The sequence below is a fragment of the Sturnira hondurensis genome, unplaced genomic scaffold (assembly GCF_014824575.4).
Source record: "Sturnira hondurensis isolate 20B ecotype Veracruz unplaced genomic scaffold, ASM1482457v3 Scaffold0002638, whole genome shotgun sequence".
NCBI lineage: Eukaryota > Metazoa > Chordata > Mammalia > Chiroptera > Phyllostomidae > Sturnira > Sturnira hondurensis.
Window position 1 is genome coordinate 12,879,144 of NW_028075269.1, and position 17,426 is coordinate 12,896,569.

The window sequence follows — 17,426 nt, forward strand, 5'->3', positions numbered from 1 at the left end:
GCCCGCCTTCCTTCTGGCCCTTTCCTCTTCCTGCACCTGCGTGTGGGAAATGCTCACCCCATCTCCAATCAGGCTGGTGGGGGAATTGGGGCCGCAACGCGGGTTTTGCAGTTGCCAAGCTGAAGTGCTTGCGTTTAATAGCAGCAAGAGAGAAATGAGTTGTTCTCAAGGGCATTTTTAAAGGATGGTTCTGTAATGGGGTCTCTGCTTCTTTGAACTCTTCTGGTGCTTCTGTTTTATAGGTATTGATTTTGTGATCATAAAAGTAATACATGGCTATTGTAAAAGTGTGGGGACGTTATAGAAATGTGTGGCTTCGGAGAAAACCTCTGCCACTGGCTGGCGTAGATTCTTCCGTCTTGGTTGCTCCCTGGCATTTTGTAGCCTATTCTTTCTTCCTCGTCGATTAAGAGATTTTGACCCCCCCACTGTTTCCTCCTCAATTACAGCCTTTGCTGGCTTTTCTCTTGCAGCCAGGCGCCACTCCCGGGTCCGGTCCAAGGTCGCTGTCCTGAACTTCGCCTCCCCAATGGCCACCATCAGCCGGCCACTGAATGAGATGGTCCTGACCCCTCTGACGGAGCAAGAGGGGGAGGCCTACCTGGAGAAGTGTGGCAGCGTCCGGCGGCACACGGTGGCCAACGCCCACTCGGACATCCAGCTGTTGGCCATGGCCTCCATGATGCACCCAGGCTTAGGCGAGGAGCCTGGTGCCGAGGACAAGTGCCTGCTTCTGCCGCCCAGCTTTTCTGCACCTCACCGCCAGTGCTCCAGCGAGCCCAACATCCCCGACAGCCCCGACCAGGTGGAAGAGGTGGCCGGGGGCAGCCAGGAGGACTCAGAGGCCAACAGTGCTTCCCTTGGCTGAATGCCCACCTCCAGGACATCCCAGCTCCTGCCTAGCAACCAGGAGAAGGACGGTTCCATCCTATGAATCACCAAGGGGCCCTTCCTCTGGGCAGTTGCTGCCCCCTGTCTTTCTGGGGACAGGCCTAGCCTAAGTGCCCTAGGGGAAACCTAGTGGTAAGCCTCTCCGTTTCCGTGACTGTGACCACCTCTTTGCAGCCACACGGACCCAACTGCCTAGTACTCACTTGCTGACTTCCAGCCTCGCCTGCCTGACTCGGATCCTCCTCTCTGGGCTTTCCCCCCTCAGATGCTGGACTGTCCAATGGTCCCGACGACGCATCCCAGGGCCCTTGGCATTGGCATAGCAGGAGGTTATCTGAGCGGCACCTGAAGCCAGCAAGGGTGTGTTGGCTTCCGGAGTTCCCCTTCCGGTCTGCGGAGGCAGAGGCTGGTGGGTGAAAAGTGCCTCTCCTCCCCTGTGTTTGTGGTGGGGAGGGAAGATAGAGAGGTAGCTTTGGTAGCCCCTACCTACCAGGGCTCTGGGAAAGTGCCTTCTGTGTTCCGGTTTCAGAATTGCCGGGAAAGAACTGCCCGCTGGTGGTGGGGTCCGTCCTCACCTACACCCAGGTCCAGGAGGGCCAGAAGGCAGGGGAAACCTGGCTTTAATTAAGCCTCTGTGTTTCCCCCTCAGGCTTCCTCCCAAGCTCAAGGAGCTAACCTTCCTAGTGGAGCAGCCGACGCCTTCATCTCTTTTACTTTGGCAACTGATCATTTTCTGGTTGTTGTGGATGAAGGGCCGGCTGATGCGGACCGACTAGTGTGTTCCTGGATTTGACTTGAATTTTTAAAGTGTGCGTCGTCTCAAAAACAATTCTTTGCAAATATTTGCACATAGGACGTTTCGCTGCTCCTTTCTGATGGGGTGTTTCTTCAAGCTGAGAAATAAGCAAGCCCTCCAGGGAAAGGAGACGGGTTCGGGGGTGAAAGTGGTCCGTGGTGGGCAGAGGCCGAGAACTCTAGCAGCTGGATTCGGATCCAGAATGGCCTGTGCGTGCGAGTGTCGTGGTTTATAGGAGAAGCTGCAGTGAGGTGGGGAGACAGCTTGCCTTGTGGGCAGAGGGTTGCAGCAGATGGAATGGCGCAGTGCTTTCCAGTGGAGGGAGGCGGAGAAGATGTGCATTCCCTGGCATTAAAGAAGAACCGGGATGCGCTGGGAATCTCTGACATGGGAGGTCTCCAAATGCGGCTGGGGCAGTCGGCTTTGGTGTCGCGCTGCCTCCGCACCCTGCTTCCCCAGGTCTGGGCTTGCTGTCCGCCTCGGACCTCTGTTCTCTTTGAATTCACCTGTGGGCCCCACTCAGGACAGCTCCAGAAGAAAGAGGAGGCTTCCCGGGACCCTTCTGGTCCCCTCTAGGTACCCTGTTAGGCTTGGAAGCTTTGTGAATAAAATCTAGAGACGTGAGTCAGCTTGGCTTCCACTGGTGGGCGGAGGGGGGGAGGTGGCTTCAAGGGCAGAGGACAGTCACGGCGGCTCCCGAGGCTTTGACGGCCTCTCCCTTCTGGGAGGAGATCTGAAACAGGACCAGAGTTGTGCTTTTGATGGCTTGTGGTTGGGACATTGTATCTAATGAGTTGGTTTACGTTCATCCTTCTACGAGAGTGATGGAAGGGAGAGGTTCAGAGAATTTCGAACAACTACATAAAATCTTGGCGTATGTGTTAGATAAAGTCCACGGATTGACTAACACGCATTAGCAAATGGAACATCACTAGGTAACAACCTGACAATTTATTTAACTGATGGCTTCTGTCCTGTGGTACACTAAGCACTGGGGACTGGTATTTATCGATCCAGGCAAAGTAATTAATGATGCTTGGGTTTGGGTTTTATTTTTTTTAGTTTACAACATTAGCAATACACGTGCTTTTAAATGCCTTTCCCGTACAGCACATGACCCCGATGAAGACGGCAGTCACTCGGTCAGATGTGTGAGCTCTTAGGTTTAGGCGGGGAGTGCTGGGCCAGACCCAGCGGACTTAATTTTGCTGGTGACTGTTAGCTGGTTCACAGCTTCACCTGGATATACATGCCTGAGGTTTGCACAATAAACAGTTCAGACTGTGCATACAAAAATTGTGTTCGTGTTCACGGGCATTTTCCCACTGATTCTCCCTTCTATGAGATGAAGACTCATTGTCGGGGTTTCAGCTAGGACGTCTCTGTGGGTGAGGTTTGATGACAGGAAGCCATCACGACCCTAAACTCTCAGTGAGCTCACAAACCCAAACCCTTTCGTGGTGTCTGTTTCCAACACAGATTCAATAAACGTCACTTCGTACGCGTCACCTACCCTGTGCCCACGTGTGGTGCCTTGATGGAATTTGCGAGCGCAGCGGCCCATTGCGCACCCTGTCCTCACGCTCCCTGTCCCCACTTTTCCCGCTCCCACGTCCCCCTTTCTGCTGCCTCTCCTCCCCAGGATGAAACGGCAGCCTCACGCCAGCCAGTCTCCCTGGGTTTTGTTTGCATCCTTGTTTGGATTGGCAAGTCATTTCCCGGAGAAAAGGCCTGTCTGCAGTGCTTGGAAAACACAGAACAAAGTCTGAGAAGGCAACACCTCTTCTCACACAGGCTCGGTCTCTTCCCGGACTGTCTGAGCTAGAGGTGACACTTATTTACTCATGGACTGTCTCGGATTCCCCTGCGGTTCTGTTGGGTGGAAAGAATGTGCACTTCACTCTTGGCGTAAGTTGTCCTAGGGTGGCCGCAGCAGCTAAGGCTGAGGACTCTGGAGGTTTGGCACAAGCATCTCAAGAGGTGTGACCTGAACTGGTTGGAGGTCCTGGAGGACGTGGAAGGGTGTGTGTGTACTTTTGTTGAGTCTTCAGCAGCTGTGACTACGGCAAGTGGCCGCGGAGCAATCTGGCTCCGTAGATTTCATGTCATTGGTGCGCCCCTGTCTTCACTCACCCATCCCCTCGTCTACCCATCACGGGTTTGCGGAGCTGCCTGTCTGTAGGCACTTTCTTGGGCCGGGGATGCAGGGATGGGCGTGACCAAGGTGCCTCGTGGTTTGGAGCTTACCATCTAATGAGGGGCTAGCAGTCAAGCCAACACAGGAATTTCAGGTAACGGACAATACCAGATGAAATAACGTGGCAAAACGCAGTGACTAGAGGGTGACCTCAGGTGGGGTGTCTTGTAAAGGTCTCTCTGACCTTGAGCTGCCACCTGAGGAATATGGAGCCAGCCTTAGAGTCTGCTTTCATTTTCTGTTACTGCCATAACAAATTAGTAGCTCACAACAACACATTTATTATGTTACGGCCGCAAGTCTGACCTGGGGCGGCGCACTGGGCTGAGATTGGGGTGTGGGCACGGCTGTACTCCCTTCTGGGGGCTCTAAAGGAGAATCCACTCCCTCGCCTTTGCCAGCCTCCAGAGGCCTCTGTGTTCCCTGGCTCCCGGCCCTTCTCCCCATCTGTGAAGCTAGCAACAGCGGATTGAATCCCTCTTACATCCATCACACCAACCCACGTTCTATTCTACCTCCCTCTTCCACCTCTCAGGAGCCTTGTGTTTCCATCGGGCCCATCTGGATAATTCAGGATGATCTTCACCTCAGTTTCTGTGGGCACTGCCTGTGCTGTGCCCTGTGCTGACATTGCTCCTGGCAGTAGAAAGGCCAGCCACACAGTGTGCTAGGGACCCCAGGGGAATGAGGTTGCATTCGGCGGTGGGTGGGGGGCGGGCTGGTCTCAGAGCCCAGGGCAGACTAGCTTGCCTGGCCCAGAGGCCTTGGAGCCCCGCCTCCACCCACCAGGGCCTGGACTCCCACAATGACTGTGAGTCTTGAGACCCTCGCTCAAATCTCTCTTATTCATCTCATATGCCTGTCAGGCCCTCATTGCCCCATTTGGACCCCTCCGACTTGGTACCAATTTGCCTGCAGACTTCATCTCTCCCTGTGGACATCTCCAGCTGATTTTTTCCTAAAATGCAGCCCCTGCTTAAGACTTCTCCCTGGCTTCCAATAAAATCTACACACCTGAGCTTAACTTCAAGGTGCTTTCCGAGCTGACACCCACCTGCCTTTCTAGCCTCCTATGCCACCCTGACTGCTCACTGTCTTGGAAAACTGCCTTCTGCCTTCACTCCCTCCCTCTCTGGGTGCAAAGAGTCCCTTCTATCTCTACACATTCTCAGGCGCTGTCCCAGAAAGGCAAGGGTATGTAGGGTTTCTGTTTGCAGGACCTGGCCTAGCAGAACAGTTTGAAGTCGTGTGTGGAATGAATTAGTGGGAAAGTGATAACTCTGACCTTCACGCCTTCCCTCCCGGGTATTTACAGAGAGGACCTTCACCCCCTTTCCTCTCTCCTCAGGCAGGGACCTTCCCCATGCTGCTCTCTGAGCATGTTCCAGCTGAGGCTGTGCAGACAGTTGACCCTGTGAGCGCAGGTGAGCCCGGGTCTGAGTCCTTCTTGCTCCAGCCAGTGGCTGCCATGTCCCTGCAGAGAGCCACCCGGGGTCCACAGGGCCTGCTTTGCTCCTGGGCCTGTCTCCTTTCTGTCTAAGATATTCCTCTGGGGCTAGAACATGTGCCTGAGGGAAGGAGGGAGCCGGGGCTCTGTGGTCTGCAGCAGGGCCATCTCTTTGAAGGAACCCTCCTACCGAGAAGGACTAGGAAGCCCTGGCGGGCTAGCTCAGTTGGTTAGAGCATTGCCCAGATATGCCAAGCTTGGGGGTTTGATCCTTGTCAGGGCGGTCAGCGCATGTATAAGAAGCAACCAATGAATGCATAAATAAGTGGAACAACAAGGTAATACCTCCCCTCTTTCTCTCTGTCAATAAGTAAAAAAAAAAGGAAGTGTCCAAGGCCTGATTGTGACCCTAATTCCCCCCTTCACTCAGGATCCAGCACGGGGGAGACTCACCTTCTGCCGCCCTGGTGTACCAAGCACTATGGGCACAATCCTCACAACAACCCTGTGAGGCAGGCATCACCCCCATTTCACGGGTTGGGGAACTGAGGCATGGGTTCTTCAGGTGGTGGAACTGGGACTCAAGCCCAGGTTCTGCCACCCACATCTGGTGGTCCTCCTTGCTCTTCTGTGAGGTATCCTGGCTTGATAGAGAATAAGGAAGCAGGACAAATTAGGCCAGGGCTCTAAGGTGAGCTGGGGTAAGAGAGGAACCAGGCTGCCTCTCTGTTTTTCTCCAGCCACTTCTAGAAAATCTCATGGTGCAGGGAGTGGGGCGGGGGCACTCTGGTGTCCTATACTGTTCCGTCCCGCGGGACAGTCAACTGGGGTCCCGAGTCTACCTGAAACGGATGAATAGGGATGGGAACAAGAGGTGCGGAGAAAGGCAGCAAGACAAAGGATTCTGATCAAGCTGCAAATTTTATTTTAGGCGGGGCTGTTATATAGGGGGCAGGGGAAAAGGGGAGGTGGTCCTGATAAGTTGTCCTGTGCATGCTCACTGCATGCTCTTGGCGGCGGTTGGTGGGTGGGCGCGTGATCAGCATCTTGATTGGTAGTTAGTACTCGTGATCCAGGGATGCCCCCAAGGGTGGGGGCTACCTGGCTCGGCTGCAGTATCCTGTTTGGGGCTGCCTCAGCCAAGCCCTTCTGGTGCAATCTTCTTGATAGATGCATCCGCCATCTTTAGGGCCCGACACTATACGGCAGGTTTCTTATATGGAAAAGATTTCAGTGTTTTTTTTTTCTTTTCAAGTGAATAAGTTGAAATTTGGCTTTAAAACATTATATTTTAATATGTTAAATAATCGCTTAACAAATAATATAATTAGTAATCTTTAGAATTAATATTCAATTTAAGACAAAGTTAAAAAACTTTAGGTTTTTAAGTTTGGCTTATGAATTTTATTATCTTATAAGTCGAGCTGATTTTTGCAATATCATTGGTGGAGGCTTTGACTAGTACCTGGGCCTATTTACTAGCTCAGCTCAGCACTTCAAAACACTAAATTGAACATATTTCTTGAATGCATTTCTAAATTGAACATATTTCTTTTTTTTTAAGATTTTATTTACTTATCTTTAGATGGGAAGAGAAGGAGAGAGGGAGAGAAATATCAGTGTATGGTTTCCTCTTATGCGTCCCCTGCTGGGAACTGGCCTGCAACCCAGGCATGTGCCCTGACTGGGAATCGAACCATGATCGTGTGGTTCACAGGCCGCGCTCAATCCACTGAGCTACACCAGCCAGGCATATTTCTTTTTTAAGTGCTTCGGTTTTTCTGACAACATGCAAAATCTTCCCAAATCCTAAATTCTTATAGGAAGTAATAAATTCAACTCACAAATAAGGCAAACTTTAAATGTTCTTATTTGCTCCTGAAACTTAGATGTCGCCGTAAACAAAACCGCAAGTCTGAACTAGTTACCGAACTCCACATTTGGAAGTGGAGGCTCACGACTGTCTCCCGAATGGGCCTTATTGCCTGAAGTATCACTTGTCTTTTAAACACCAACAACACACAGATTCCTTTCTCACTGAAAAAAATTCCAGTCCTGTAGTTTTGTTCCTCTTACATCTTTCTATACTGAAGCCTAATCTTCCTGTGTGTGTGGACAGTTAAGCTACTGTCTCTCAGCTTCAGGCATTTCCCCGTATTTTGGGATGCTGGAATGGGAGGTTGCAGGCTACATTCCTGCTTTGTTAGCTGGTCCCTGTGAGCTCTGCCAGTCGGGGGCGCTAGAGGGAGGCTGGTGGAGTGAGAAGACGCCTCGGTCAGCGTTGCCTGGCAGGGATGAGTGGCTCCGGTAGCAACAGGTGGTTCTGTCTGCAGCTTTTCACAGTCCCAGAACGAGCGTCAGCATCTCCCGTGGCTGGCCCGGCCCCTCTTCAGAAGCCTGAGTTCTTGCTCTCAGGGACACTCCTCCACCCCCTGAACTTCATTCACCACCAGCTCACCTTTTTGTTTCCCCACATCTAAGGGTGGCAGTTGCTCCCTGTCGTTACCACTTTCAGGATTCCTCTGTGTCTCCACTTCGCCATTTTTAAAAATATATATATTTTATTATACCATTACAGTTGTTCTATTCCCCCCTTCATTCCCCTCCACCCGCACACTCCCTCCCACACCATTCTCCCCCCCTTAGTTTATAACCACATGCTCAAGTTCTTTAGATTCTATATTTCCCCTACCATTCTTGCCTCCCCCTATTTTCTACCTACTGTTTATGCTATTTTCTGTGCCTTCTCCCCCCTTCTCCTCCCACTCCCCTGTTGCTAACCTTCCATGTGTTCTTCATTTCTATGGTTCCACTCCTGATCTAGCTGTCCTCTTGGTTTGCTTTTGTTTTAGGTGTGGTTGTTAATAACTGAGTTTGCTGTCCTTTCACTGTTCATATTTTTATCTTCTTTTTTTTTGGATAAGTCCCTTTAACATTTCATATAATAAGGGCTTGGTGATGATGACCTCCTTGAATTTGATCTTATCTGAGAAGCACTTTATCTGTCCTTCCATTCTAAATGAAAGCTTTGCTGGATAAAGCAATCTTGGCTATAGGTCTTTGGATTTCATGACTTGGAATACTTCTTTCCAGCCCCTCCTTGCCTGTAAGGTCTCTTTTGAGAAATCCACTGACAGTCTGATGGGTACTCCTTTGTACCCATCAGAAGTGTTCCAATTCTCTCCTTCATTTTAATCATGGCTAATGTGATTATGATGTGCCGTGGTGTGTTCCTTCTTGAGTCAAACTTCTTTGGGACTCTCTGAGCTTCCTGGATTTCCTGGAAGTCTATTTCCTTCACCAGATTGGGGAAGTTCTCCTTTTTATTCATCCAAAACTTGATTCCTAATACCAACAATTGCTGGTATTAACCACTCTGTTAAAATGATGGATGAGGCTTTTGACCCCTGAGTAGACCCTGACCGATGGACAGGGGGTGAAAACTGCATACTTCCTAAAGAAGACAATAACCATCCCGGCGAACTGAGGTTGCTCACGACCAGAAATTTCCTTTGCATGTGAGACCCAGAGCTGCAGACATTCAGGGTGATTCTTCTCACCCCCACCCATCTAAACTAGTATTTCAAGTAATTCTGGTAATTCCTGAGATTACTGGGGAAGTGAACTCAGTTCTTGTCCCCAGCAGCATCTGGATGACTTGATGGCTGAGTCGATGACTTCATAACCTAAAAAGTGCTCTTGCAGGTGGTTGTCTTACGCAGGTGCCTGGTTCTTCACTCTACCCTCAAAAGCACACCTTCCTCACCAAGCCACTCATTAAATTGACTCTAAACTTCCTTGGTCTTTGCCCTACGTTTGATGACCTTTGAGAAGAATCCTAAGCAATGTAAGTATCTTGAATCTTAATAGGCTCCAGGATTCTTTCATAGTCTCAGGACCAATAACTTTTAAGAAACACCTAAACTTCTGTTTCATATCAGTGAGATGTCTCAGATAGTTTCGCCTGGGATCCATCTTATGAGGTCATCCCATTTTTTTGGTAGACTGATCTAGGATCAAGTCAATTGCCTGTCAACAAAAACCTTTGCTGCCCATTCTAAGGTAGTTTGAAGACAGGCTCAATAAATGGAAATAGCATAAGGCTTCTGGTTCTGGCTATAGGGGAATGGTTTGTCTCAGATTAATCTTCCTGCCAAAATACTTACACAAGTTGGATGAAATACACAAGGTAATTGTTTGAAGGAACTGGAGAGCACCCAGTGTAGGCAGGATTCAGGAGGCTGTGATCCCTAAGAGAAGGGAAATGTATTTGGCACTGTTCACGTTCATCCTGGTTTCTCCTGAGGGCATTTTGCCAAGTCACTGGTGGGGGTGGGTGGGGGGAAGAACAGTGATAGCAGACGCAGCAGCCTTTCTGGGCGGAGATCAGAACGCAAGGCTGTCAGAGTCTGGGACTTGAAGGGGGAATGATAGAGAGGACTTAATGAGAAAGCTACTTACTCTTCGCGTTGTTGGCTGACTCCTAAGCTGAGGATGCGGCGAGAACGCCAGGAAACCTGCTGGGAAGCTAAAGAGGTGAACGGATGTCAGCTGTCAAGGAGACAGAGGTTCAAGTCCCACTGAGGTGGAGGGGTTTGGTCCACATCCTGGGCTTTAGGGTAAGACTCCAGAAAGGTGACTCTAGGAATCAAAGTCCTGCTCAATAGAAAGATGGTAGACAAAAACACAACTGTATCCATAATTACATTCAATGTAAATGGACTAAGTGTTCCAATGAAAAAACAGAGATAGTCACACCAGATTAAAAAATAATGTGCTGTGTGTAAGCTACACTTTAAATGTCGGGACACCAAAAGATTAAAAAAAAGATGGGAAAAGATACATGCCATGTAAACCCTAGCAAAAGAAATTTGGTGTTGCTAGTTTAGAGGCATGCGAATTTCACAATGATAAAGGGTGATTCAAAAGAAAGATACACAGGATAATACATAAAGTGTCATTTATTGGTCATCAATTATATGCCAAACACCACCCTAACTATTTCACATTCATCGTTTTGTGTGATCCTCTGATGAATTTTATCAAGTAAATGTTATCATCTCCATTAGGGGAGGAAACTGAAGCTTTGAGAGACTGAGAAATTTGCCTAAGGTCACACCACTAGAAAATAATGGACAAGATTCAAACCCGGTTCTGTCTGACCTCTTGCCAAAGAGCTTTTAATCGCTGCTCTGCTTTCTAAGTACCACACTGCCCATTGGAGAGGACCCCTGAGGGCACAGGAGAGGACATTCTGTGGGGACTCCAGGACCCCTGGACTGGAAACCCTTCAAGAAACAGATTGACTCCGTTACACATGTACATGCATCACACACATGTACACACACCTGTGTAAATGCTTTGCTCTTCCCTATACATGATCCCCAAAGGTTTATGGATTAATAATAATAATCCACCTTCCAGTTTATGGATTATTGAAGCCCGACTTCTTCAAATTTCTTTGTGCAAGTTCTCAAGAATATGGTCTGGTTTAAAGAATCATGTATTTGCCCCTGATCCAGTCAATTGGCGAAATGCCCCAGAAAAACCAGGGGGCACTATTGATCATTTAACCTTTCTCCTCTCTTACTCTGTTGCCATTATGGCCACTCAAATCCTTTTTTGTTGTAGACCCATCTGCCTACTGGTTCTAGGAATTGTATCTCAACTCCCTGTGGCTAAGGGCTAGTGACAACTTTTGGAATGTCAGCCGTAGGAGACAAAGCTTGTCTCTGGTAGCAAATTCTGCTTCAGTTTCCTCTCCTTGCCCCCAAAGCTTGGTCAGAAGTCAATAATGGGTAAGACCTCTCACAGCGGGGGGCAACCTAAGCCAGACACCATCACTTGGGAGGCCTTCATGGAAGGACTTGGGGGGCTGCAACAAAGAGGAAGCAATGGACTCTCGCCCCCCGCTTTGACATAGCCAGAGTCCCCATGTTCTCTGGGAGAAGCGCTTCCTGGCTCTAATGCCCTTAAGCCTGAATACCTGTTGGGGAGAGGTGCAGCTCTTTGCCTTGCTAGAGCGAGTCCTGGGGAAAAATCTGGCATCATAAAGACTTCCTGATAAACCTAGGAAATCTGCTCTGCTAAGAGTGTTTTCATTCATATGTTAAGGGTTCAAGCAAGAAACCCTAAAACTCTGTTCCCGACAGACTGACTCATAATAAGCCCTCAGATTTCTTTGAAATGTTATCTACTGATTGATCCTTGCTGCCTGTATTCCTGGGTATTACAATCCAAAAAAAGGAGGAGGGATCTCGAGGCCTTTGTCTCCCCTGAGAAACTGGCCGCTGCTCACTTCTCCTCCCCAAGCAGATCACAGCATGTCTCAGTCATATTACTCTCATCCATGGCACCCCGGGGGGACTTTTGAGGAAAGTCGCCACCACACCTTTTTATGGCCAGTGACTGGGTGACCTTTGAAAAGTTACTGAACCTCTCTTTTCTTCTTCTGTAAAATACAGTTACTTACACCTACTTTGCCGAGAAAAAAAAGACACATACCCATATACATACGTACATACACATACATACATGTAATGCATTTGCATCCATATGGGTTTATTTAGGCTCTTTCTGAGTAGTAAAATCATGAGTGTTCATAGCAGCATTATGCATAACAGCTCCAAAATGGAAACGACCTAAACACCCGAGGATGGGTGAATGGGGTACACAAAATGAGGCACGTCCACATGGTGAAGTTCTATTTGGCAATAAAAAAGGAACAGCCTACGATACACACTACATAACGGACAGACTTCAAAACAGTATGCTGAGTGAAAGAGGCCAGATGCAGGAGAGCACATGCATAATTCCATTCACATGAAATGTGCAGCAAATGTGAATATATCAAGACAGAAATAGATTATTGGTTGCCTGGGGGAAGAAGAGGATGAGGATTAACTGTAAATGGGAATCAGGTTCTTATTGAGGGGATGGAAATGCTGTAAAACTGATTTATGATTTAGTTACTTACAAAGTTACTAAAAGTCTTTGAACTGTACACCTAAAATCTCATTTTTTATTTTTCATAAACTTTTTTTAACCTTTTTTTATTGTTGTTCAAGTACAGTTGTCTCCATTTTTCCCCACCACTCCCCACCACCCCCAGCCATCCCCACTTCCCACCCTTGATCCTACCCACCTTTGGTTTTGTCCATGTGTCCTTTGTATGTTTCTGAAAACCATTCCCTTCCCCACCCCATTATTTCCTCGCACCTCCTCTCTGGTTACTATCAGTTTGTTCTTAATTTCAATGTCTCTGCTTATATTTCACTTGCTGTTTGTTTTGTTGATTAAGTTCCTCTTATAGGTGAGATCATATGGTATTTGTCTTTCAGCTGATTGACATTTCATTTAGCATAGTGCTCTCCAGTTCCATACATGCTGTTGCGAAGGGTAGGACCTTCTTCTTCCTTTCTGCTGTGTAGTATTCCATCACGTAAATCTACCATAGTTTTTTGATCCATTCATTTACTGACGGGCACCTAGGTTGCTTCTAGCACTTGGGTATTGTAAATCGTGCTTCTACGAACATTGAGGTGCATAGGATCTTTTGGATTGGTGTTTCAGGGTTCTTAGAATGTAATCCCAGCAGCAGAATTGCAGGATCAAAAGGCAGTTCCATTTTTAGCTTTCTGTGGAAATTCCATACTGATTTCAACAGTGGCTGCACCAGTCTGCAATCCCACCAACAGTGCACTAGGGTTCCCTTTTCTCCACATCCTCTCCAACACTTGTTGTTTATTGATTTGTATATGATGGCCATTCTCGCTGGTGTGAAGTGATATCTCATTGTGGTTTTAATTTGAAGCTCTCTGATGGCTAGTGATGTTGAGTATCCTTTCATATGTCTCTGGATTCTCTGTATGTCCTCCTTGGAGAAGTATCTGTTGAAGTCCTTTGTCCAATTTTTATTTGGGTTATTTGTCTTCCTGAAGTGGAGTTGTGTGAGTTCTTTGTATATTTTGGAAATCAAACCCTTATCTCAGGTATCATTGGCACATATGTTTTCCCATATGGTTGGTTCTCTTTTCATTGTAATTCTGTTTTCTTTAGCTGGGCAGAAGCTTTTTATTTTGATGAGATCCCATTTGTTTATTCTTTCCTTTATGTCCCTTGCTCTAGGGAACACATCAGAGAAAATATTGTTGAGTGGAATCAGATTTTCTCGCCAATGTTCTCCTCTAGAACTTTTATGGTGTCACAACTTATAGTTAAGTCTTTTATCCACCTTAAATGTATTTTTGTGTATGGTGTAAGTTGGTGATCGAGTTTCATTTTTTTTCGTGTAGCTGTCCAGCTCTCCCAACACCATTTGTTGAAGAGGCTGTTTTTACTCTATTTTATGCTTCTGCTCCCTTTGTCGAATGTTAATTGACCAAAGAGACTTGAATCTACTTCTGGGCTTTCTAATCTGTTCCATTGGTCTATGTGTCTGTTCTTATGCCAGTACCAGGCTGTTTTGATTACAGTGGCCTTGTAAATACAGTTTGACATTAGGTATTTTGATCCCTCCTATTTTGTTCTTCTTTCTTAAAATTGCTGTGGCTATTTGGGATCATTTAAGGTTCCATATAAATTTTTGAGATGTTTGTTCTATATCTGTGAAATGTGTCATTGGTACTTTAATAGGAATTGCTTTGAATCTATAAATTGCTTTGGGCAGTATGGACATTTTGATTATGTTAATTCTTCCAATCTATGAACATGGTACATTCTTCCATTTGTTTAAGTCTTCCTTAATTTCTTTCTTCAGTGTTGTGTAGTTTTCTGAGTACAGGTCTATTACCTCCTTGGTTGGGTTTATTCCTAGGCACTTTATTTTTCTTCTTGCTATATCAAATGGAATTTTTTTCTTGATTTTTGTTTCTGATATTTCATCATTGGTGTACAAAAATGTCTTTGATTTCTGAATATTGACTCTGTATCCCACTGTTTTGCCAAATTCACTGATTAGGCCCAATAGTTTTTGGTGGAGTCTATAGAATTTTCTGTGTACACCATCATATTATCTGCAAACAATGACAGTTTTGCTTCCTCCTTTCCAATTTAGATGTCTTTTATTTCTTTTTCTTGTTTGATTGCTGTGGCTAGGATTTCCAATACTATGTTGAATAGAAGTAGTGAAAGCACTCCTAAGCAGTGAACAAGACATCCTTGTTAGTGGGAAAGCTTTTGGTTTTTGCCCATTGAGTATGACATCGACTATAGGTCTCTCATATATGGCCTTTATTATGTTGAAGAATGATCCCTTTAGTCCCACTTTGTGAGTGTTTTTATCATAAATGGGCACTGTATCTTCTCAAATCCTTTTTCCGCATCTATTGATATGATTATGTGATTTTTGTCATTCCTTTTGTTTATGAGATGCATTACATGTATTGATTTGTGAATACTGTAACATCCTTGCATCCAGAGGATGAATCCCACCTGATCATGCTGTATGATCTTTTTAATGTATTGCTGGATGTGTTATGCCAATATTTTGTTGAGGATTTTGGCGTCTATGTTCATCAGTGATATTCACCTGTAGTTCTTCTTTGTTGTGTCTTTATCTGGTTTTGGGATTAGGATGATGCTGGTTTCATAGAAAGAGTTTGGGAGTCTTCTGTCATCTTGTTGGTTTTTTTTGAATAGTCTGTAAAGGATTGGGGTTAGCTCTTCCTTAAATATTTTGTAAAGTTCTCCTGTGAAACTGTGTGGTCCTGGGCTTTTGTGTGCCAGAAATTCTTTGATTACTGCTTCAGTTTCCTCAGCTGTTACTGGTCTGTTCAGACTTTCTGATTCTTCTTCATTCAGTTTTGGAAGATTGTATTTTTCTAGCAATTTGTCCATTTCACCTAGGCTTTCAAATTTCTTGGCATATAGTTCTTTGTAGTAGTTTCTTACAATCCTTTGTATTTCTGTAGTATCAGTTGTAATTTCTCCTCTTTCATTTCTGATTGTGTTTTATTGGGTCCTCCTTTTTTTTTCTTGTGAGTCTGCTTAAAGGCTGGTTGATTTTGTTTATCTTTTCAGAGGACTAGCTCCTGGATTTATTGATCCTTAGAATTGTTTCTTTAGTCTATATATTGTTCAATTCTGCTCTGATCTTGGTTATTTCCTTCCTTCTACTAGCTCTAGGCTGACTTTGTTGTCATTCCTCCAGTTCTTGTAGATGTAGGGTTAAGTTGTTTATTTGAAATGTTTTTATCTTTTTTAGGTAGGCCTGTATCACTATGAACTTCCCTCTCAGGACTGCCTTCACTGTGTCCCATAAGTTTGGGGTTGCTGTGAGTTCATTTTCATTGGTTTCCAGAAAATGTTTTATTTCTTCCTTGATCTCATTCTTAACCTGTTCATTGTTATCTCCATGAATTTGAGTGTTTTTGAGTTTTTTTTCCTTGAGGTTGTTTTCTAGATTGAGTCCCTTGTGGTCAGAGAAAATTCTTGACATGATTTCAATTTTCTTGAATTTGTTGAGGCTTGTTTTGTGTCCTATTATGTGGTCTGTCTTTGAAAATGTTTTACGTGCATTTGAAAAGAATGTATATTTTGCATCTCTGGGATGAAAGTTTCTATATATATCAGTTAAGTCCATTTGATCTAGGACATTGTTCAATGCCACAATATCTTTGTTGATATTTTGTTTGGAAGATCTGTCCATTTTTGACAGTGGGATGTTAAAATCCTCTATGATAATTGTGTTGCTGTCAATATCTTTCTTGAAGTCCTCCAAGATTTTATTTATGTATTTGGGTGCTACTATGTTGGATGCATATATGTTTATAATGTTATGTCTTCCTGATGGATTCTTCCCTTGAGCGTTATGAAGTATCCTTCTGGGTCTCTTTTTGTGAACATTGTTTTGAAGTCTATTTTGTCTGATATGAGTATTGTTACCCTAACTTTATTTTTCTGTCCATTTGGATTATTTTTTTCAACCCTTTCAGTCTGTGTAGGTCTTTTGTTCTGAGGTGGGTCTCTTGTAGGCAGCATATGTGTGGGTCATGTTTTCTTATCCATTCAGATACCCAGTTTTTTGACTGGAGCATTTAATCCATTTACATTTAAAGGTGTTATTGATAGGTACTTATTCATTGCCATTTTACTTTTTTCATACCTGTGTTCCTCTCTCTCACTCTTTTCCTTCCTTTTCTTAAAACAGTCCCTTTAGCATATCTTGCAGTGCTGGTTTGGTGGAGGTGTATTCTTTGAGCCTTGTTTTGTCTGGGAAACTCCTGATTTCACCTTCCATTTTAATTGAGAGCCTTGCTGGATAGAGTAGTCTCGTTCGCAGGTCTTTGTTTTTTGTTACTTGAAATATTTCTTGCCATTCCCTTCTGGCTTGTAGTGGTTCCATTGAGAAGTCAGCTGCTAGTCTTACTGGTGCTCCCTTGTATGTAACTTCCTGTTTCTCCCTTGCTGCCTTTAAGATTCTCTCTTTGTCTTGGAATTTTGCCCTTTTAATTATGATGTCTTAGAGTGGGCCTTTTTGGGTTCCTCTTGATTGGGACTCTCTGTGCTTCCTGGATTTGTGTGACTTTCTCTGTCATCAAATTAGAGAAGTTTCCCATCATTATTTTTTCAAATGGGTTTCTATCCTTTGCTCTTCTTCTTCTTCTCCTTCTGGTATCATTATTATACAGATATTATTATATTTCATGTTATCCTGCATTTCCTTTAACATCCCTTTGTTCTTTTTGAATCTTTTTTTCTTTTCTTGCTCTTTCTTTGCTTTTTTTCTACCTTGTCCTCCAGCTTGCTGATTTGATCCTCTGCTTCATCTAGCTTGCTTTTTATTCCTTCTACTGTGTTCTTCAATTCAGAAATTGTATTCTTCATTTCCTCTTGGCTCTTATTGATAATTTCTATTTCCTTTTTCATGTTGATATAGTTTGCAGCAAATTCCTTGTAGTTTCCCTGTAGTTTTTGGTAATTCTCAGTGAGCTCATTGAGCTCCTTTATGACTATTGCTTTGAACTCAGTACCTGGTAGTTGACTTGCATCCATTTCATTTAGCTCTCTTTCTGAGTATTCTTCCTTTTCTTTTGTTCATTTTTTTCTTTATCTTTCCATTGTGTGTGAGACTCTTCTTGTTAGCCTCTGCTTCT

General features: G+C 45.3%; 1 protein-coding gene across 7 annotated transcripts in view; it reads left to right on the top strand.

Moving 5' to 3' along the window:
- PRR5L (proline rich 5 like) overlaps nucleotides 1–3,199 on the top strand; it is a 69,030-nt gene extending 65,831 nt beyond the window's left edge. For all 7 annotated transcript variants that reach the window (XM_037040522.1, XM_037040525.1, XM_037040523.1 and 4 more), the window contains one exon: nucleotides 474–3,199. In XM_037040522.1, the coding sequence (XP_036896417.1) occupies nucleotides 474–868 (395 nt within the window). In that variant the 3' untranslated portion in view covers nucleotides 869–3,199. The remainder of the gene's footprint in view (nucleotides 1–473) is intronic.
- Nucleotides 3,200–17,426: the final 14,227 nt, after the last annotated feature.